General features: G+C 41.4%; 3 protein-coding genes across 4 annotated transcripts in view; 1 reads left to right on the top strand and 2 right to left on the bottom strand.

The window, feature by feature from the left end:
* Positions 1–3,886, top strand: part of kcnh6a (potassium voltage-gated channel, subfamily H (eag-related), member 6a) — a 28,102-nt gene extending 24,216 nt beyond the window's left edge. For both annotated transcript variants that reach the window (XM_080904343.1, XM_080904342.1), the window contains exon 16: positions 486–3,886. In XM_080904343.1, coding sequence (XP_080760469.1) covers positions 486–773 — 288 coding nt within the window. In that variant the 3' untranslated portion in view covers positions 774–3,886. The remainder of the gene's footprint in view (positions 1–485) is intronic.
* On the bottom strand, positions 3,721–10,087 carry dcaf7 (ddb1 and cul4 associated factor 7). Its single transcript, XM_080904344.1, has 7 exons — positions 9,707–10,087; positions 9,234–9,392; positions 7,482–7,593; positions 7,256–7,374; positions 6,958–7,167; positions 6,592–6,709; positions 3,721–4,638 (listed from the first exon to the last, which is right to left on the bottom strand). Exons 1-7 carry the CDS (start codon positions 9,842–9,844, stop codon positions 4,466–4,468), a joined length of 1,029 nt encoding a protein of 342 aa, XP_080760470.1. The 5' UTR covers positions 9,845–10,087; the 3' UTR covers positions 3,721–4,465.
* A 5,228-nt stretch (positions 10,088–15,315) lies between these two features.
* LOC308411332 (katanin p80 WD40 repeat-containing subunit B1-like) lies at positions 15,316–18,620 on the bottom strand (the record flags this gene model as incomplete). The annotated part of the gene is made up of 9 exons (XM_080905220.1): positions 18,472–18,620; positions 18,251–18,401; positions 17,973–18,166; positions 17,481–17,629; positions 17,002–17,052; positions 16,602–16,799; positions 16,367–16,503; positions 15,578–15,727; positions 15,316–15,396 (listed from the first exon to the last, which is right to left on the bottom strand). Exons 1-9 carry the CDS (start codon positions 18,579–18,581, stop codon positions 15,316–15,318), a joined length of 1,221 nt encoding a protein of 406 aa, XP_080761346.1. The 5' UTR covers positions 18,582–18,620.
* Between the last annotated feature and the right edge of the window lie 952 nt (positions 18,621–19,572).

Here is a 19,572-nt window from a genome sequence, read left to right as displayed (position 1 = left end):
GTGCAATAAGATTGCTCCTCTATAGTCATTACTTTTTTTGACACTTTTGCCAGAAAAACTATTTAAGCAATTCAATTCAGTTCATCAGAGTTGAAAAAGAAAACAAGAACTTAAGACATCCATAATCCTGAAAGGAAAAAGAATAACAGAGATATCTGATAAATCTACAAGTCGAACGATGATTGTTATCTCCAGGTTTCAAGATAACAGACTGCCTTTTCGCCCCAATCATCATTTATGTCTTGCATTATCTGTAGCAAGAGATCAGTTAATGCAGGATCTTTCTTCCTTGCTTTTGGATTCAGAGCACTTTTTTTGAGCCCAAAACATCCATAATATTAAACTATTTTTTAAAATTAGACTCTAAAAAAGATTCTGACCTTTGTGTCCCGCAGAACATCAGTCAGGCCGTTTATTTAATATAATTAAATTATACACTACATACATCTAATCTTGTATGAACTAATACTTCTCTGTCTTTCCAGAGTCCAGACTCTGACTGCAAGCACAAATCCAAGGATTCCCTGTCCAGCGGGATCCATCTAACTGTGGCATCAGATGACACCATGTCCATGTCACCAGAGGCAGACCGACCACATCTACCCTCTGTCGACCTCACTCCTCCTCAGATCTTCTGCTCTGGAGACCAAGAGCCTTCGGGACTTCTGTGCGGCATCCAGCGCTTCCCCTCTCTCCCGGAGCACCTGGAGATCTCCACAGAAATGCAGGAGATCCAGAGGCATGTGTCTGATCCTGTCCTGCCGGGCAGCTAGAAGAGCTATCACTGACCCTCACACCCTACAGCCTGGTACTTTGGACAGTACAGCCATATTTTCCCCACATCGGTACTTCCTTCCCATTTAAACCTCCTCTCCTGTTCAGATGCTGCTGTGGAGCGTGGGATGCCTTGCCTTTCACATCACAGAGGGTACACAGTGTCTCGAGTTTCTCAAGCACAGACCGAACAATGCCCTCAAGGCTGCTGTAGTTTTGTGCTCCAGCATCCCATCACTCCCAAAGTCCTGTGCAATAAAGAGCAGGATGGTGCACTGACATCTACAGGACATGCCAAGCAGTCACTGGATCTCAAAGCTACACCAACCGCTCCTACATGGAGGCGTCCTTGAAGAGAAGTGAAATGACAAGAAAGAATTAAGAGGTTTCACGTTTGAAGAATTATCTGCAGTCACTTTGTGTAAGAATTGCACATTTAGATTTGAACATAGAAAACTATAATCAGCTATTTGGAAATGAAATTATTTTCATATTGCAAATATTTATAGGTACATTCAGGACCATGCACTTAGTAAATGTAACAACTGTGAGTGGTTTAGGTTCAGTGTTTTGTCGTTGTTGTGTATGTTTAAAAATATCAAAAAGTCGTGCAATAACTGTCTCACACACCGTGAAGGATGACGATTTATGGCAGACGTAGGAGAAAGCGTCGTTTTCATCTCATATTTCCTGTTGCAGCATTTTGATGTGAATGAAAACGTGTCAAGCGTGTCATGAGAAAATATTAGAATATACACAATGAAGCAGCACAGAACAAAACAAAAAACGCCAAAGTTTCATGTACATTTAAATATAGCTCTTACAGTTTTGTTTTTGGTCACGAATGCTTTGATTGCTCCCGTTTCTGTGTTTGTTTATCCGCTCACCTCAGACGTGTGTCGACTATTTCTCAAAGCAGCGTGGTCACACGGTGTCGTAACGCTCCTGATGTGTTTATCTGAAAGTGCCAACAATGAAGGACTTGTTCTCTCAGTTATTTTGACTCGCAGTGGACAAACCGCACCCTGGACGCACGTAAAGGGAAATCAGCTTAGTGGCAATTGAAGTGGATGGTAACTGTCAATCGCATACAGGCGCAGAGACGACGTCTAAATGTGCGCCGAGATGATCTCTCAGTTTCAGCCACGGGGTGAATGTAATGACCTATTAAGCATTTATAATTCTGTGAAAGGCTTCTTCAAGCACAGATTCCTGTTATTTGTCTTTTTTAGATTAAAGACACACTGCAAAGTTACTTCCTTTTGTTTTCCAAGTAACTTACCCGAGCGCTGGGATAATAACTGCAATGCCAAATGAAACATTGCAAACACTTCAAAATAACAGAACACACTAAAGCTAAGCTTTTCAATGAATATATAATATATTGTCATTTAGGAGGACGGGTTTTCCTAAATATTGTACACCTCAGCCCGATCAACAAGTTGTAAGAATACGTGTATAAAAGCAAAAAATCTTGATGTAAATTTGGCCAACCTCACATTCAAGGTCAACTTTTTTTGCACTTCTGCACCGTTTTCAATTAGGCTGATGTTTTCAGGTCTCTCAAAGGAAGGCCGCTTATGTCCCCTTGCTGTTGTGTCACTTGCAGTGGCAGCTGGATGTCCTCTAATGTGTCAAAACAGCAATCCTGCAAAGCCAAGGGGAGCAGGTGATGAGGAAGTATGACGCGTGTGGCCAAAGAACTCAGGGCATCACACTAGAACTCCTTGTTGATAGTCTCACACTCGGGACAACTTTATAGTGCACAACAGGATGAAGCCAGTTTAGTATCCTCCTGGGCTTCCTCTTAACCCGACATGTGAAAAGGAAACTGTCCACTCTTCACATGAAAACTGATGAAAAAGCTCAGTTCCTGGAAACCCAGCTTCCGTTGCCAGTGGTGATCCGCCGCTCAAAATTTGGGTCAGTGCAAAAGAAAAGTTCATGTTTAATTTCTGTGACAAATTTAAAGCATGTGCCCAGCATAAGTGGTCATAACGTGACTTCTAGGGAGTGATCTAAATTTATCAGCTGCACAGAAAGCTGAGTGGAAGAGCAGATTAGCCCAATTTAAAATTGGAAGGCTGCACCTTTCAGAATTTTCAGGAGGAATAGTAGTAAATTCTTATGAAAAGCAAGTATCAGACCTTAAAATTATTGATGGGAAGTGCAATGTTGAGGTTTTTTTGCACTGAAAAAAAAAGCTACCTCTTTTACAAGAACAGTGTTTTTGACCTATCAGGGAACTGACAACTAAGAAGAGAAAATGACAGTATTGCACTTGTAGGGGGTATAGCTCAGTGGTAGAGCATTTGACTGCAGATCAAGAGGTCCCCGGTTCAAATCCGGGTGCCCCCTCTTTTCACCCTTCTACCAACACAAACTGAAATTATGTTTATTGGAGAGAGGCAACTGAGCGTAAGGTGAAAATGACCCCGAACTGTAAATAGACAGCTCTGGCTCTCTGAGAACTGCAGGATGAATGTGCTGACAGCAGTAGCTTTCTAAATAGATTAACTCGTGCCATGCAAAGGCAGCAACAGTAAAATGATCTTACAAAAGCTGGGGGGCAAAAAAGAAATAAGGCAACACAAGGCTTAGTTTGTAAGACATGGAGGAATACAATTTATTTGAGTAAATTCCATATTAAACTTTATGAAAAGAAAAAAAGACTACGGCATGAACACTTGTCTTACAAACAACTTGAGTTGATATATTTATATGTATGTACAATTTGTCTTGTAATGGCATGCTACAAGGACATGACCCTTTAATTACTGAAAACAACAACAAAAAAAGAGGCAGACATAAACAGTCAGAAAGTTTTTTCCTCCCATTTTTACAGCTCACACGCATGAAAAAAAAAATGCAGCTTTCCAAGCACAACTTTCTACATGTAAAAATAAGACAAAGAGGAGAATAATTGAATAATTGGGGGGTGGGGGGGTGGGGGCAATAAAAGGTTGAACAACATTGCTCTGGTAGGTTTTGAGTGCTGCTGTACACGGTTGCTTCACAGCATCGCCAGCCGAACTAAAACACAACATATGATGACACACCACTGCAGTGACAACATGAACCCTCTCAGGTTATTTTACATTTTTCGAAAAGTTGCACCAGTCACAAGCTTGAGGCTGGGCACAGTCATCTGAAGAGAGTACATACACCCAAATTTAACAGCTTTAATTGCCACAAGGGTAAACAAGACTGCAATATATTAATCCTCGAATTATCGATAAAAAGGTATGCATTCACGAGAAAGGCTACAACATATTCCTACATATTAGAGAGGCCATCTTCTGGCACCTACAGTAGCTGGTATCAACCTTTAGAAAGGAAACAGATGAAATGTACAAAGAAGGTAAACCCTTCATGAATATCACACGGCTGGCTACAAATCACACCGAGGAGTACAAAAATCGGACTTTCATACGCAGCAGCTCAAAGCACTCGTGTCTCTTCCAGCTGCTGAACACTACCATGTGAGCAAAATAAATAAGTGCTTAAACACGGTTAATATAACAGTAAAGACATGGAAAAAACATTGTAAACCAGGTTATTGCGGAGCAGGTGTTTAATATTCCAAACACATTCAGAGAGTTCACTCGACACCTCATCCTCGTCTTGAAAACGTAGGAATGAGAACGGAAAAAAAAGTCCACATCTGAAATGGCGCTCCTTCTCCGTGACTTCACACACGCAGGATCTCCAGGCAGTTGTTATAGCAAATGGCGATCCAGTCCGGCTGCGTGGAGGCCCACTGCACGTTGTTTATCTCGCCTTCGGCGGTGTAGGCCAGGATCGGGTCCTCGATGGCCCGTGGCATCTGTTGGATGTCCCAGATCAGGGCCTGGTGGTCGTCAGCTTAGAGGAGACGGAAAGAAAAGGGAACAATAAAATGTAAACAATCAATTAATGAATTTTTTTTAAAAAAGAACAGAAAAGGAAACCCGGGAAGCAGGCAAAGCAGAGATATCGGTGCTGAGGTGGAAATAAAATGTTTAAGTGCTTCCTCTAACATAATTATGCCAGGGCTGGGCAAAATAACTTTAAAGAAAATGTAACAAAATGAGCACACTGCTAATATTGAATTTTCTTAAAAGCAGCAAAGAACGGTGCACCTTTCTATCCAGACCCTGGCTTAAAGCTGGAAAACTGCTGTTCTGATCTATTCTGACGTGATGATGTGCGGCAGAGTCATCTTAAATCGTGAATCGAATCTTTGTTATACTTTCTACAGCAACGAACACAACATTTGGATAACTGCTGCACTGAATATTTGGCCTATCCACGGGCTTTTTATGACCGATTTTATTAACTTAATCACTGACATACTGACAACAAAGAGAAGGTTGTTTCAGTTACCACAAAAAAAGAAAAAAAACTAAATGGGAAAGGCAAAGCACTCTTCTTTAAAGAGAAGTCTCGCCCAACACACTTTTAGAAAACTAAAGTGTTTTTATTAAATATCGTTTTGTATTTCTGCCCAAACTTATTTTAAGTAGACAAATGTTGGTTTTGGTGTTTAAAGTAAAATCATTACACTTTGTTAAGGTCATGGTTTACAAGACAAATCAAATCATTTATGCAATATTTCATGTCCTAAAATACGTGAGACTCGGTACAGAAAAACCACCCATAAAGAAACAGCCTGACACTGTCAAGAAAAGGAATTTCCGATAATTCTAATGTTTGTTATCTCAACCTCACGGTCTGCAAAACATCTACAATAAACTGTAAATAGAATAGAATAATCATTTAATTGTCCCACAAGAGGAAATTTGGTAAATAAACCATGCACTATTTCGCTCCATATCCTCATCCAGCAAACATTTTGGCTATAAGGGGAAACCCCCGCTCACGGCGTGGGGAGTGAGTGCAACATTCAGTATTTATCTATTTGCATTTTTCCTAAACCAAAATAATTCAAAGAACGGACACAGTTTGCTATTTCAAATTAAAAATTCTGAAGAAACGAACAAAGACCGATCAAATCTGTTTTTGCATGTTAATCTAGATGTTTTGACATTTAAAAAGAAATCTAAAAAAAAAAAGTTTTGTAAAAAAAAATGTGAAGACAAATAAATGAAAGTGAACTTTGGGTTTTTGCATGCTGTGTCGCTTGTTTTCACTGTTGCTTGGCAGTAGGTAATGCACCTCCCTTGCTCAAATATGGTCGAAGCTGTTTGCCAAATATCATAAAACCACAAAAATAAAATAGCATGTTATAATCTTTTACATAATGCACCAATTAAACATTTCATGGCCCCTAACATCAGAAGCAGGACATACGACTACAGTCAAAAGCCTCAATTATAGCCCGTTACAGACATGGACAGGTGGAGATTTGATGGCCAAATAATCATGACTGTTACACTTTTTTGTAGTGTGCTTGAAGTCTGCTGCTTGTGGTAGATGGAGCGTGTTTGTAGTTTGTGGAAATGGAACAACAGTATTTAATGGGCCAAGCACAACATTTCACAAATTTCCCACTGAAGGATAAAGCCCCACTAAATGGTTAAATTACCCACACGTAGTTTTTTTCATATTGTATATGTCGCTATTTGTCTTAAGCATATCAAAATACAAGTGAATGACTTTGTAGCATGAGTCCTGGTTTTCTGTTTCTAAGAAAAGATAAGTTAATATTACAAATCAAAATCCAGCATATTGGTATCTTACAAGCCTTTAAAAACACAAATATAAACTTCTAGTTAAACACTGAAGTGTGTTATTTTACGTCTTAGCGGTACCTGAGATCACACATCTCCGTGAGTGGTTCTAATTTTACTGAAGGCCTGCTTGCAGTTTGCTTACCTGCGGTGCAGATGTGACATGAGGAGTGCGGTGCCCACGCGATGCCGTTAACACAAGCGCGATGGTTGTTCAGCCGAGCCACTGGAGTGCAGGGCACGCGTACGTCCAGGATAACCACCTATTAAACAAAAAGATTTCAAATTAAATAATAATAAAACTATTTTCCTCAAACAGATAAAATGTGGCCTGATGTTACAAAATGGCTAAGGTCTTTCTGGGAATCTCCTTCTGCTGAGGTATTTAATGGAAAACTCTGGAAGAGGTACTTTGATAATTACATGCCCCAAAAAATCTAAATGTTACTTTTTTTGCTCCCTAAAACAAACAAACAAAAAAAAGTGTTATAGTATTTTAAAGCAAACCCACCTCCATGCCGTCCATGGCCATCGTGGCCAGGTAGTTGGGGTCCTGTTTGTTCCAGCAGAGACGGAGGAGCGGGTGGTGCTGGGGGTCCTCGTAGATGATGGTGCTGTGCTCGAGGTGTCGCAGGTCAAACATGCGGACGGATCCATCGGCTCCAACAGAGGCGAACATGTCTCTACCACCTCCTGCACGGCTGAACGCGATGTCATACACCTGCAGAGACAAACAGCTGGATTCAATTAAATATTCCTGTGCATACACAGCAACACAGGGATCACCTCTGGGCTCCAAACACACACACCTCTTTGTCGTGGGCGATCAGCTGGGTCTTCACGTGTCCAGACACAAGGTTAACTCGTCCCAACACCTGGCCGGTTTCCAACCCCCAGATTGTGCAGGTGGTGTCAATACTGGAAGTACCTGCAGAAAAAGCAACAAAGCTTAACGATTTCAAAGGTCACAAAAGAAAGAAAAACTACATTCAATTTAGTAACTCTTTACAGTTTATGACATACTGGGTTACTTACCAAGTAGATTAGGATCGACTTCATTCCAGTCAAAGGAGGTGAGGGGAGCGCAGAAGTCTGAGTTCTTGTTGTTATTCAGCAAACATTCAAGACGTGTTTCTGTGTCGCTGACCTGCAACACAAACCCAAGTACTTATACAACAAGTGCTACCAGCTAATGTGCCACCAGCCAGCCTCCAGGACGAAAAAAATATTTTAGTCCTTTTACATGCAGTTGTGCATTTCAGCAGCAGACAAGTTAAATAAGGCTGGAAATACCGTTTTTACTTTTGCTATGAAAACATAAAAAAAAAAAAAGACCAAATGCATCTTCTTAAAAGTCCTCAACAATTCACAAATGTAATATTTCCTGCTTTTAAAACAGCTGGATATGTTTTTAGCAACTAAAGAGGATTAAATCATGCATTTGTTCCATGAGGTAATAGTTAGAACAGCGGGACACTTTCAGTTCATAATAAAGAAGTAAAATGTGGGTCATTGATGTGTTATTAATATATATTTTTTTAACAACAGCAAAGCTCCATAGTGCAGAGACACAAAATAGCTCTTATTTGTTAACACAATTGGCTGTCTGATCCTCCAGTTACATTTGTTATCTGCTCATTTTATCTCCTAAGACTTTAACAAGCAGAATCGTGCATTCATTTCATCCCAGTTAAATTAATGCAAATTCTTCTTCGCCCCACAGGCTCTTACATTTAATCAGGTGACTTACTCCCCGTCTGTTTTAGAGTACAACTTAAAACATAATAGTAGGTATTAAAAATATTTAATGATCACTCTAAAAGCCAGTAGGTCATAAAGAGATGTCATCTTGATCTCTTCCCTGTTATTCTTCATCTTTCAACTGCTGCTTTTAGAGCACAGCAGCTCATCTCTCTCCATCTCACCCTGTCTCTAAGCATCCTCTTCTGTCACACCAACCCTCTGCATGTCCTTTCTCATTACATCTACGAATCTTCTCTCTGTAGTCCTCCTATTTTACTCCTGTCTAGCAGCTCCATATTCAGGCCTCCTTTGACCAATATTCGCCATCACTCCCTATGGACATGTCCAAACCATCTCAGCCTTGCCTCTTTAAATCTGGCTCCAAACCACTCAACCTGAGCTTTCCCTCGGATGTACTCATTTCTAATCATGTCTAATCTCACTATCACTCTGTAAACCTCCCCTCTCACTCCTCCTATCCTTGTGCTACAAATCACCCCTGAAACTCATCTCCACTCCCTTCCCCCTGCCTGCACTCTCTTCTTCACTTCTCTTGCCTACCTATGCTGCTTGCGTCTTCATTGTTACACGTGTCACCCTCTCATTCACTCACATATATTCTGTTTTGATTCTTCTAATAATTTAATCTTCTCTAGAACATACCTCCACTTCTCCAGACTCTCTTCCACCTGCTCCCTTCTCTCACTACAGATCACGATATCATGTGAACATCACAGTCCATGGATGCGCCTGTCTAACCTCATCTCTCAGCCTGTCCATCACCAGTGCAAACAAGAAGGGGCACAGAGCTGATCCTCACCACTATCACGCTGTACTCATACATGTCTTCCAACACCCTCGTTCCTGTGTGGTGACCCCTTTGCTCACAACATACTACTCTAACCGTGTCTTGTTTGCCGTTTTCTTTTAAATCACTTTTGGAAACTCGCGGTTTTAATTCATATTATCTATTATATTTTACTTGTTCTCTTTGTAGCGTGTTCAGGATTTTCCTATATAAAACACAGTTATCTGTATTCTTACCCTCCAAATGCGCAGGTAGTCCCCACTGGTGGCCAGCAGGTCTGGATAGACCCCCTTCGTGTCTGGGATCCACATGATCTTGGTGGTGGGGTAAGGGTGGTCAAATGTGTTCCTGCAGACAAACTCTGAGCTCTCTTCCTCCAGACCCACCAGCTGAACCTGTGCAGGAGGGAAAACAGCTCCTGTCATATCAAACAGACGACCTGATATATCGGGAATGAAACCAAATGACTGTTCCCAAGGGGGTTCGGAGTTAGAATTATCCATTTATAGTGGCGTTACTAAGGGATATTATTAGTAATACACAACAAAAGACGCGCTGGTTATTAACACATATGCCCACTGTTGTTGTTTTAGTTTTACTGGTAAATAACAACAGATCGGACATTGTTATTGTACGCTAGGGCAGCTAGCATTAGCATTAATTCGTCAACGCTGCGTTAGCTGCTGGCGGCCCAAACCACACTGCGCACCTTGTTGTTGTATTCCTCCACGAAGCTGCCGAGAGCCAACCGAAACCGTTTGTCCGGACGGACGCTCCAGTTCATGGCGTACACCGTCCATGGCGCTTCGTATTTGTAGATTTCTTTTCTTTTGCCGTGAAGAGACATCCCCCCTCGAACTGCAGCCAACACACCAGCGTCAGCGAACTGCGATTTAAGTAGTCCCACAAGCGAAGTTCGACCGCTTCTTTAACTTGTATGAACAAATGACGGCAGACACGGCGACAGCGGCTATTTAAATGAGCAAATCTTGTCTGAAAGCAACGTTTACCACCACGTTACTTAACAAAGAGTACCATCGCTGGCTTCAACCTGAAGAAAAGGTCAAGTCACACGATATCCAGATGACTTCCGGTTAGTATTTCCAACATAAAAGCCCCTCTACTCTTGAATTTATTGGCGGTCAGCGAAGAAGCTTAGAGATGCATTACCGCCACCTGCTGGTTGGATGTAAATAGCGGGTGATTAAAAGGTGGAAACTGCTGCTCCCTGTAACGCCTGTGCTTCTTCCCAGGTTAAACTAAAACGAAACTAAAAGCTAAAATTAGTTGTGAAAAATAATGTTGTTTACTAAAATAAATATTTAAAAAAATAGACTTTTGAGAAATAATTAAAACTGAAACGATTTTGTGAATGTGGAAACCAAACTGAAACACTAATCAAGTTGTCCAAGTTGAACCAGTGTTTGAAAATGCTGAAATAGAGCAAATATTTCCTCATTTTTCTTCCCAAAAATTTCCCGACAAACATACAATCCATCATCTCATCACAAATGCAATTTCCTTTTACATGCGGAAAAAGTCGAAGAATGTTAGTTACTTTGCCTTTCTGGGGACAGCAACAGTACGTCAATGAGTCTAAATCACCTATGAGTAAATTGTCTTTAGTAATATCATATTCATACAGCTTACATCTATCAAATAATGTATGACATTTGCAACGATTGCTTTCTTCTCACTCGTGTGCTTTTGTTGTACAATGGCATAATAAGGACTACACTACATTTTTCATAATGCTTAATCAGCATTCGCACTGATTTGTTAATGTGTAATGTACTGCAGTATTTTTTGTGCAGTTACATATATATATGTATATATATATATATATATATATATATATATATATATATATATATATATATATATATACATATATATATACACACACACACATATATATATACACACACACACACACACACATATATATATATATATATACACACACACACACACACACATATATACACACACATATATATATATATGTGTGTGTGTGTGTGTATATATATGTATGTGTGTGAGTGTGTGTGTGTGTATATATATCACTCATAATAATCTGACAATACTATAATATTGGCCATATTATATTTACATTACCACAGGGAGATGATTTTAGTCTCATGAACAACATTAGCTAATTGTTATTTACTAACTAATCTTGAAATGACTGTTCAGTACAGAAATGAAGCCCAACAATCATGTTTTACAGTCCTGTGGTCTCAGCCTCAGATACTCAACTGATCAAAGTGATGTCATGACAAAAATGAATGACCAACAAAACATTTTTTTCTCCTTCATTTATGTCACATCTCCTTTCTCCTTCATGCATGTAACGTTTCTCGCGATTAGTATCATGGTTGCTAGGCAACCTGAACAGCGAGACGAAGGCTAGACCGTCCCATTTCACAAGCCTCTCACTTCTGCACTTCTTAATAATAATAATAATACATTTTATTTAAATAGCGCCTTTCAAAGCACCCAAGGACACTGTACAACAGATAAAGATAAAGATTCTTGTACTTATAGTACGCACCGTACGTAGTACGCGTAGTGCGCGTACTTCAAGCGTGCAGACCCTGAATTGGGACACAGCCTACGAATTTGGACAGCCTTCGGCGCGTCGCTGTGACGTAATCGGTCTACAAATGCGGCCTCAGGAGGATGTAGCCCTTGAATTTGGACACGACCAGCGTGTACTTACTCGGCCATCTTGGAACGCACCCCGCTCTTTGATCCTTTGATCTTCACAAAGGACCATTCTGACGTCACGGTCGACTTCACGTTCTCTGCTAGTCCTTAAATAGGGAGCTCCTTTAACAGTTTACATTGGAGCATTTTCAGAAACAGCCAGTTGTTTTAGACAAAGCTAATACGTATTTAACCTGTGACACGGTGCTTTAAACCTTTAAAAAAATGCCACAGGAGTCATTAAATAACTTATCTTCTGGAAGCGATAGTGGAGATGAGTCACTAAGAGTGCAGCTTGAGGCTAGTGAGATGAGACTGTCTCAAATTCACAGAGACGTAGTGCTTCAATTTGAGCACAACCGTAGAAGAAATGCAAAACAAAGGGAAGAGCTCAAAAATATTAAGAAAGAAAACGCAGATCTCATGCAAGAGCTCAAAAATAGTTGGAAAGACAACGCAGATCTCAGGGAAGAGCTCAAAAATATTAGGAAAGAAAATGCAGATCTCAAGCAAGAGCTCAGAAATAGTAGGAAAGACAACTCAGAACTCATGGAAGAGCTAAAAAGTAGTAGGAAGGAAAACGCAGAGCTCATGGAAGAGCTCGAATATAGCAGGAAAGACAACACAGAGCTCAGGGAAGAGCTCAAAAAAAGTAGGAAAGACAACTCAGAACTCATGGAAGAGCTCAAAAATATTAGGAAAGAAAACCCAGATCTCAATCAAGTAGTGATGGGTCGTTCGCGAACGAAATGGCTCTTAGAGCCGGCTCTTTGACGTGAACGACGCGAGCCGGCTCCTTATCGCGAGCCGTCACGTGGGTTTTTTTTTTTTCTTTCTCTCAGCCTCTCTCTCGCACTTTTTTTCCGCTTCACTCTGCACGCGAGCCTTGTGCTTTAGGCTGGGCAGAGGGGGGAGGGGCGGTAGTTACACTCAGTAGCACAGGAACAGAGCCAGAGAGAGAGAAAGAGAGGCAGGGACAACAACATTAGAAAGGTATAGTAATCATCCACAACTATTTTCAGTTGCAGATGATAAAGGATTGAGAAAGTTTATTCATGCAGGTCCATATGACAGAGAATATGCATGTTCTTTTAGTTTTCATATTATTATAATTTATATTTAATTGTGTTGTGGTTTGCAGTGTTTTGTGTTCTTTTCACTTTAAATTTGTGAAAGGAAAAAGCTGAAATTTAAATAGTTAAAACTTGAAATGTGAATAGTTGATTTTTGTATTATATGATTTATTTATTACATTTTATGTGGAGTGAATAAATAAAAGTATATTTACGGTGGCCCCTAGAGACAAAGCACATACAAACTTCAAATCACGTACGAACTCTGAAGCATGTACAAACTCCAAAACACGTAAAAACACGTACAAACTCCAAAACACGTAAAAACACGTACAAACTCCGAAGCACGTAAAAACTCAGAAGCATATAAAAACTCAGAAGCATATAAAAACTCAAAACACGTACAAAAGACAACAGAAGTGCTCCAGGATGCTGGGCGCAGTGTTGAGCCTTTGTTATCTTGTGGCTACACAAGCCAGCAAGTACCAACGACCGGATTTGGTGTGTGGTAATAACAGGTAAATGAACTTTTTTTTAAATTATTTGAATATATATATGAGTGCCTGTGTATAAATACACAAACAATACACACATGCTTTCAATTGTGTAATTTAAGTGATCTAGTAGCTCTGCTTTGGAAGTTCAGTTCATGCTAGAAATGTGTTTTGGAGTTTGTACGTGTTTTGTCTCTAGGGGCCACCGCATATATTTATATATAAACATATATAAATAAAACCACTTGTTTTTATGTTAGTAATTCCTTTTGTGCATAATTTTATATTATTGTTAATAATAAATTAATTAAAGCAACAAAACAACCTGAAGAGCCGGTTCGGAGCCGAAAGAGCCGGCTCTTTTTAGTGAGCCGAACCGAAAGAGCCGGCTCTCTAAAAAGAGCCGGAAATCCCATCACTACACTACACCCATAAAATCGGCTAGTCTGACAGATAAGGAGAAGACGACGGTGGTATGTAAACTGTGTTTTTGTGCTGCGTATTGTTTGTTTGAACGCAGTTTGGATTCTGACCATACGAAGATGTTTTTGTGACACGCCCACCGCTACGTTTGCTATTCGGTTTGGTGTGTGTGTGTGCTGTGGCTCTGCAGGCGTTCACCTGAGTTTGAAGGAATTGCTGTTGCCTTTGTTTTGGATTTTGGCATGCTGCTTATGTTGAATGCTTAAAATGAGTGGATCACAGGCTGCATCTGTTGTTGGATAAACTGAAATTGGATAAGATTAAGGAGTATGCTAGAAGAGAGAATAAAGCGATCAGCAAAGAAGGCACCCACAGCTGTGGCCAAACAGACTGCAACAGATCGGTCTCAGAAGGAGCACCCAACAAACTCCAATGCCACCTTCCTCCCACTATCTGTTAAACTGTTTAAATGGAGTGTGAGGCAGACATGCTAAAACAGTGACCTAAAAGCATTACCAATAAACAATGGGATCAATACATAAATGAAAGAAATGCAGCTGATAAAAAAGCCATAAACTACTTTCATTTGTTTAGTGGTGATTGCCAGTTTAGTTGGGTTTTTTTTGAGACACAGAGAGTGAGAGATCCTGTCCTACATTACTTTAAAAAAGAAGATATTTTCAGAGCTGTTGATATATGAAGCTCTGAGCATTGAGTGTTGCATTGTGAGAGTTTCAGTAAAAAGCCTGCAAATTATTGCATTTATACTGGAGAGCAAAGAAAAATTAAATTCTACTTGTACTATGGAAAATCAGTTTCATAAAAGCTACATAAACAGAGCTGAAGAAGACTGCGTTTGGCCTATTGTTGCAGAATAAGCAGATTTCTTTGTGTCTTTAATTAAACAAGCGGCGCACAACTTTAGGCTCTACAGCATAGGTGTCAAACTCTGGCCCGTGGGCCAAATTTGGCCCACAGACTAATTACATTTGGCCCGCGAAGCCATACCAAATTACTATCAGAGCTGGCCTACTGGTATTATACAGCTAATATATATATTGTTTAGTATTAAGCTTTGCTTGTTCCATATTCAGTTTTTCAGCAAAACTTGTTTGAGTCCATAAGAAAAGATTCATTCTTATATCTGGAGGAAGATTTTTTTTTTTTCAATAAATATTAACGTTAGCCCGCGACCTTGTTCCAGTTTTGAATTTTGGCCCACTGTGTATCTGAGTTTGACACCCCTGCTCTACAGTAATTAGTCATTTAACTTGACTGGATAGATGTGTGAAACTCTCCTCCCTGAGGAGCAGCCAAGCCAAGGTGTGACTTAGGGTTCTCACAAAGATGTAGAAACGGGTTTGTGTGTGTGAGTGTGTACCTGTTTAGACAGCTTTGTAGGACCGAAACTTGAAATGTTACTATACTTGTGGGGACCAACAGTCACCTGTGAGGACAAAGTGCCTGTCCCCACGAGCTTGAATGCATTATTGAGGCTCAAATCCTCAGGGTTACGAGTAGGCGTTCATTTTTCATGGTTTGGGTAAGCGGCTCTCTAAAGCATGATGTCAATGAGATGTCCTCACTAAGATATGAAAACGAGTGTGTGTGTGTGAGACTCACGGCTGGGGGTTGATGATGTTCAGGATGTCCACGACTATGGACGGATCATTCATGGAGACGGCGGTGTCAAGAGCGATCTGCACACAAACAAAGAGCAGTTTGAAAATATTTTGATTGACACAAACGAACTGAAAACAAAACAATAAAAGAAGGAGCTGCATGAATGAGCTGCCCGGCTGTATCCGGGCAGAAGACCGCCAAACGGTCATGACCTTCTCACACACGTGCGAGCTGCTGGTACCGGTGTGTCAGCCTCACCTTGATGCCGTCTCGGGTCCACACCCCTCGGACCGTCTGCAGGTTCTTCAGTCGGCTGCTCAGCGTCACACACATGGTCTCGTGACCCTTCTTCATCTGGGTCAGGGCCTCCTCGTCACTCAGGGCTCCAGATCTGTGGTTGGGTGAAGACTGACCGACCACACACGTTCAGCTTTATTCTCATCATCAAAGCTGTCGCGAGAATCTAAAAACACTGACGCGTGCACTCACGGGCAGGAAGTCGGCCACGTTCAGCCTGATGGTCTCGTGACCCTTCTTCATCTGGGTCAGGGCCTCCTCGTCACTCAGGGCTCCAGATCTGTGGTTGGGTGAAGACTGACCGACCACACACGTTCAGCTTTATTCTCATCATCAAAGCTGTCGCGAGAATCTAAAAACACTGACGCGTGCACTCACGGGCAGGAAGTCGGCCACGTTCAGCCTGATGGTCTCGTGACCCTTCTTCATCTGGGTCAGGGCCTCCTCGTCACTCAGGGCTCCAGATCTGTGGTTGGGTGAAGACTGACCGACCACACACGTTCAGCTTTATTCTCATCATCAAAGCTGTCGCGAGAATCTAAAAACACTGACGCGTGCACTCACGGGCAGGAAGTCGGCCACGTTCAGCCTGATGGTCTCGTGACCCTTCTTCATCTGGGTCAGGGCCTCCTCGTCACTCAGGGCTCCAGATCTGTGGTTGGGTGAAGACTGACCGACCACACACGTTCAGCTTTATTCTCATCATCAAAGCTGTCGCGAGAATCTAAAAACACTGACGCGTGCACTCACGGGCAGGAAGTCGGCCACGTTCAGCCCGATGGTCTCGTGACCCTTCTTCATCTGGGTCAGGGCCTTATTACAAAATAATTTCTCACACATCATTTTAGTTGTTAATTTAGACTCATAAAACCTCTCATATAACCGCACTCAGACCAAAGTCACACAGCTGTTAAAGGTTTTAGATGGTTTTGAATTAAACCGATTTTCTGAAGACAAAGAAAAATCTTTAACTAAAGAAAGAGAAAACCGAGCGGCTGGAGGACTACTTTGTTGTAAACAGCAGGTATTTGAGCTCTGATAGGTTCGTTGCATTTATAGTCCGCTGTCCTAAGGCGTCCATGTTTCCACACAGACACACGGCTGCTGCGTTCACTGACCTGCTGTTTATCAGGAAAATTAGACTTGATGTCCTTCAGCTGCCGGCTGATCGCCAAAATGGACTCTGAGCAGAAGAAGAAATCATCAGGAAACGACCCAGTAACCACAAAACAGGAGCTGAAACACCTCTGTCGTGTGTTTTTGTGTCGTGTGTTTTTCACTGTCGAACACGTGATTTATTGTTCGTGTTTCATCTATAAACTGACACGTCGGAGGCGCGTCGTCTCCTGATGTCTCACAGAAACGTGAAGCTGTGCTGGACTCACCGTCCTCTGGAGGAGCGGGAAAAGGCTCCGACATCTTAGGAGGAGTGCGAGCTGGAAGAGAGGAGAACGAGGAGCTCAGACTGCAAAATAAATGTGACGACATGAAAACAAAAGAAGAAATGACGAGAGTGTCTTTGTCCTCATTAGGATGAATATTTTAAAAAGGCACAAAGAACCAATCAGATCCTCCCATCCTGTTTGGCTCTTACAGCGAGTAATGTTTACTCCTCTCACTTTTCAAATATGGCCTGCTTCTCAAAATCAGCCAGAGCAGAACTGATGGCGATGCTGCAGGTGGATCAACAGGTGAGGAAATAGAAGCTTTCGGGGAAACTAAACACAGATTTTGTTGGTGCAGTGTTGATTAAAGATGAACTCAGCGTCCTTTTCAATAGCAATATTTCACAGATCTCGTTGTATGTACGTATAACTGTATTCTTTATTCAACATCTGAGCTGCGATGCTCCGGGTCCACCTACAGATGGCGCTCTTTGGCTGGAAGATGGCCTTGTAGTCCTCGGCGTTGTGGATCTCAGCAGACGACAGCTTCTCGTCCGCCTCGTCCTCGCTAGGGCTCCGCCTCTCCCCTTCGGGGCTCCGCCTGTCAGACTCTGAACGGTGCTTCAACCTGAAGACATCACAAACATTTGTTTGTTTGTTTTTAGAAGAAAAACTGCAAATTTTTTACTTTATTTACTTTTATTAAAGAATCTGGAAGCGAAACTTTTCCACTGAAGTCAAATAAGATTTTATATATATATATATATATATTATTATATATATATATTATTATATATATATATATATATATATATATATATATATTTTATTATATATATATATATATATATATGACATGTGATCTGAGTGTTTGATGAATGAAACCAGTGGCTCATGTATAAAACTTTAAATCCAGGAGTCAGTACTTGCAGTATCTGGAGTATTTTCTCCTGTCTCTCAGTGTGCCGTACCTCTGCGATCTGCAGGTGGTCGTGGGTCTCTCGTAGTTCTTTCGCAGTGCCGCTCCTTTGGGGTCCTTCTTCGGCTCTGTGAGCGGCTGGTCGTCCTGGATGATCCCCTGGATCACGGCGCCACCGCTCTTCTTTACCCTCTTCAGATCGACCACGTAGGACGACACACTCGACAGCTGATGAGACACGCCGATCTGACATGTGGAGAAGGTGGAAGATTAAGATTACCTAAAACTTCTGCACAGTACTGTTACTGAGCGGTGGGCGGAGCTACACACCAGCTGCTGGTTGCAGATGGCGAGGTCAGACACCTTTCCCCAGCTCACCGGCACCGCGTCAAAGCAGCGGTCCGGTTCCCAGCCGAAGACCCGCAGCGAGTCCGTGGCGCCGCTGTACAGGCAGGAGCCATCTGGGCTAAAACATATACACCTGAAACCACAGGGACAGGGGTCAGAGGTCACATTCCAGTTACACCCTGCTGCAACGGGGAAAAACTCACCTGACCGGAGTCGTGTCGCCCTCCAACGAGCCGATCATCGTAAACTTCTCCAGATCCCACAGCTTGATGGTCCTGCAAGCACATGCAGAGTTCATACAGCTGCAGCTCATTAGAGACACCTGTAGGTGTTTTATAGTGTCAGGTGAAGACGCTACAACACGGCTGAGGAATAGGAAGAGACCTCCAACAGATCCACGGTCAGCAGTGACAAGTCAGTAAATGAGGAGAAAGAGAAAAGAGGAACGAAACACGAACAAAAGAGGGAGTGGAGGGCAAAGTGCACCTCTCAGTGCATCATGGGAAGTCCCCAGGAACCTGAGGGATGGTTAGGGTCGCCTAACCCAGCTCTAACTACAAGCTAAGCTAAAGACATTTTTATAATTAATTGAAGAAAGTATGTGTTTGAGTCACTTCTTATTCTCATAAATGAGAGTAAGATTTATTCCATCAATAAACTGTTTGAGATAAAAATGACCCTGCTCCCTGTTCTGTCACTAAAACAGGCCAAAACCTACAAAATGTCTCATTTCTTTGAAGTGACACATTCAAAGCTTTAACGGCTCCATCACGATCACATGACAATCGGAAAATCAGGCCACAAACTACAGCTTTGCTTGCTGGTGTAACTTATAAACTGTCTCTAACACCAGGTCGATGTCCTCAAATTAAACATAATAATCAATTTAAGTGATTCATGTTGGAATACTTATTTATACTTCATATGCAAAAATAAAGAAATGATTAAATACTGAGTGCATTTGCTGGTTGTGTTGGAGAAAGGATGAGTTATTATTTCCATTTTATTATATTTATATTATATTTCCTGTTTACTTTTAGTTATAAATGTATGATTTAGTGGCACATGCAGAGGACATGTAGAAGACACAGGACATGTATGTGAAAAAAAGTAAAAGAATTTCAGACTAAAAGAAATGTTACATTTAAAAAAATGCCACAAACAATCAAACTCAGCACCAAAATAAAATCTTGGCGGCACAGAGAGAGGACAACCTCGCGCACACACACATTTGGAAAATCACATAGTTTGACCATAAAAATTCCCAGAATAATTAGTATTTGAGATTGCTGAAGCAACATCAC

The sequence above is a fragment of the Rhamphochromis sp. 'chilingali' genome (genome assembly GCF_963969265.1).
Source record: "Rhamphochromis sp. 'chilingali' genome assembly, chromosome: 15".
Classification (NCBI taxonomy): domain Eukaryota; kingdom Metazoa; phylum Chordata; class Actinopteri; order Cichliformes; family Cichlidae; genus Rhamphochromis; species Rhamphochromis sp. 'chilingali'.
The sequence above is the reverse complement of the archived record's forward strand: the minus strand, read 5'-3'. Positions and strand labels throughout refer to the sequence as shown.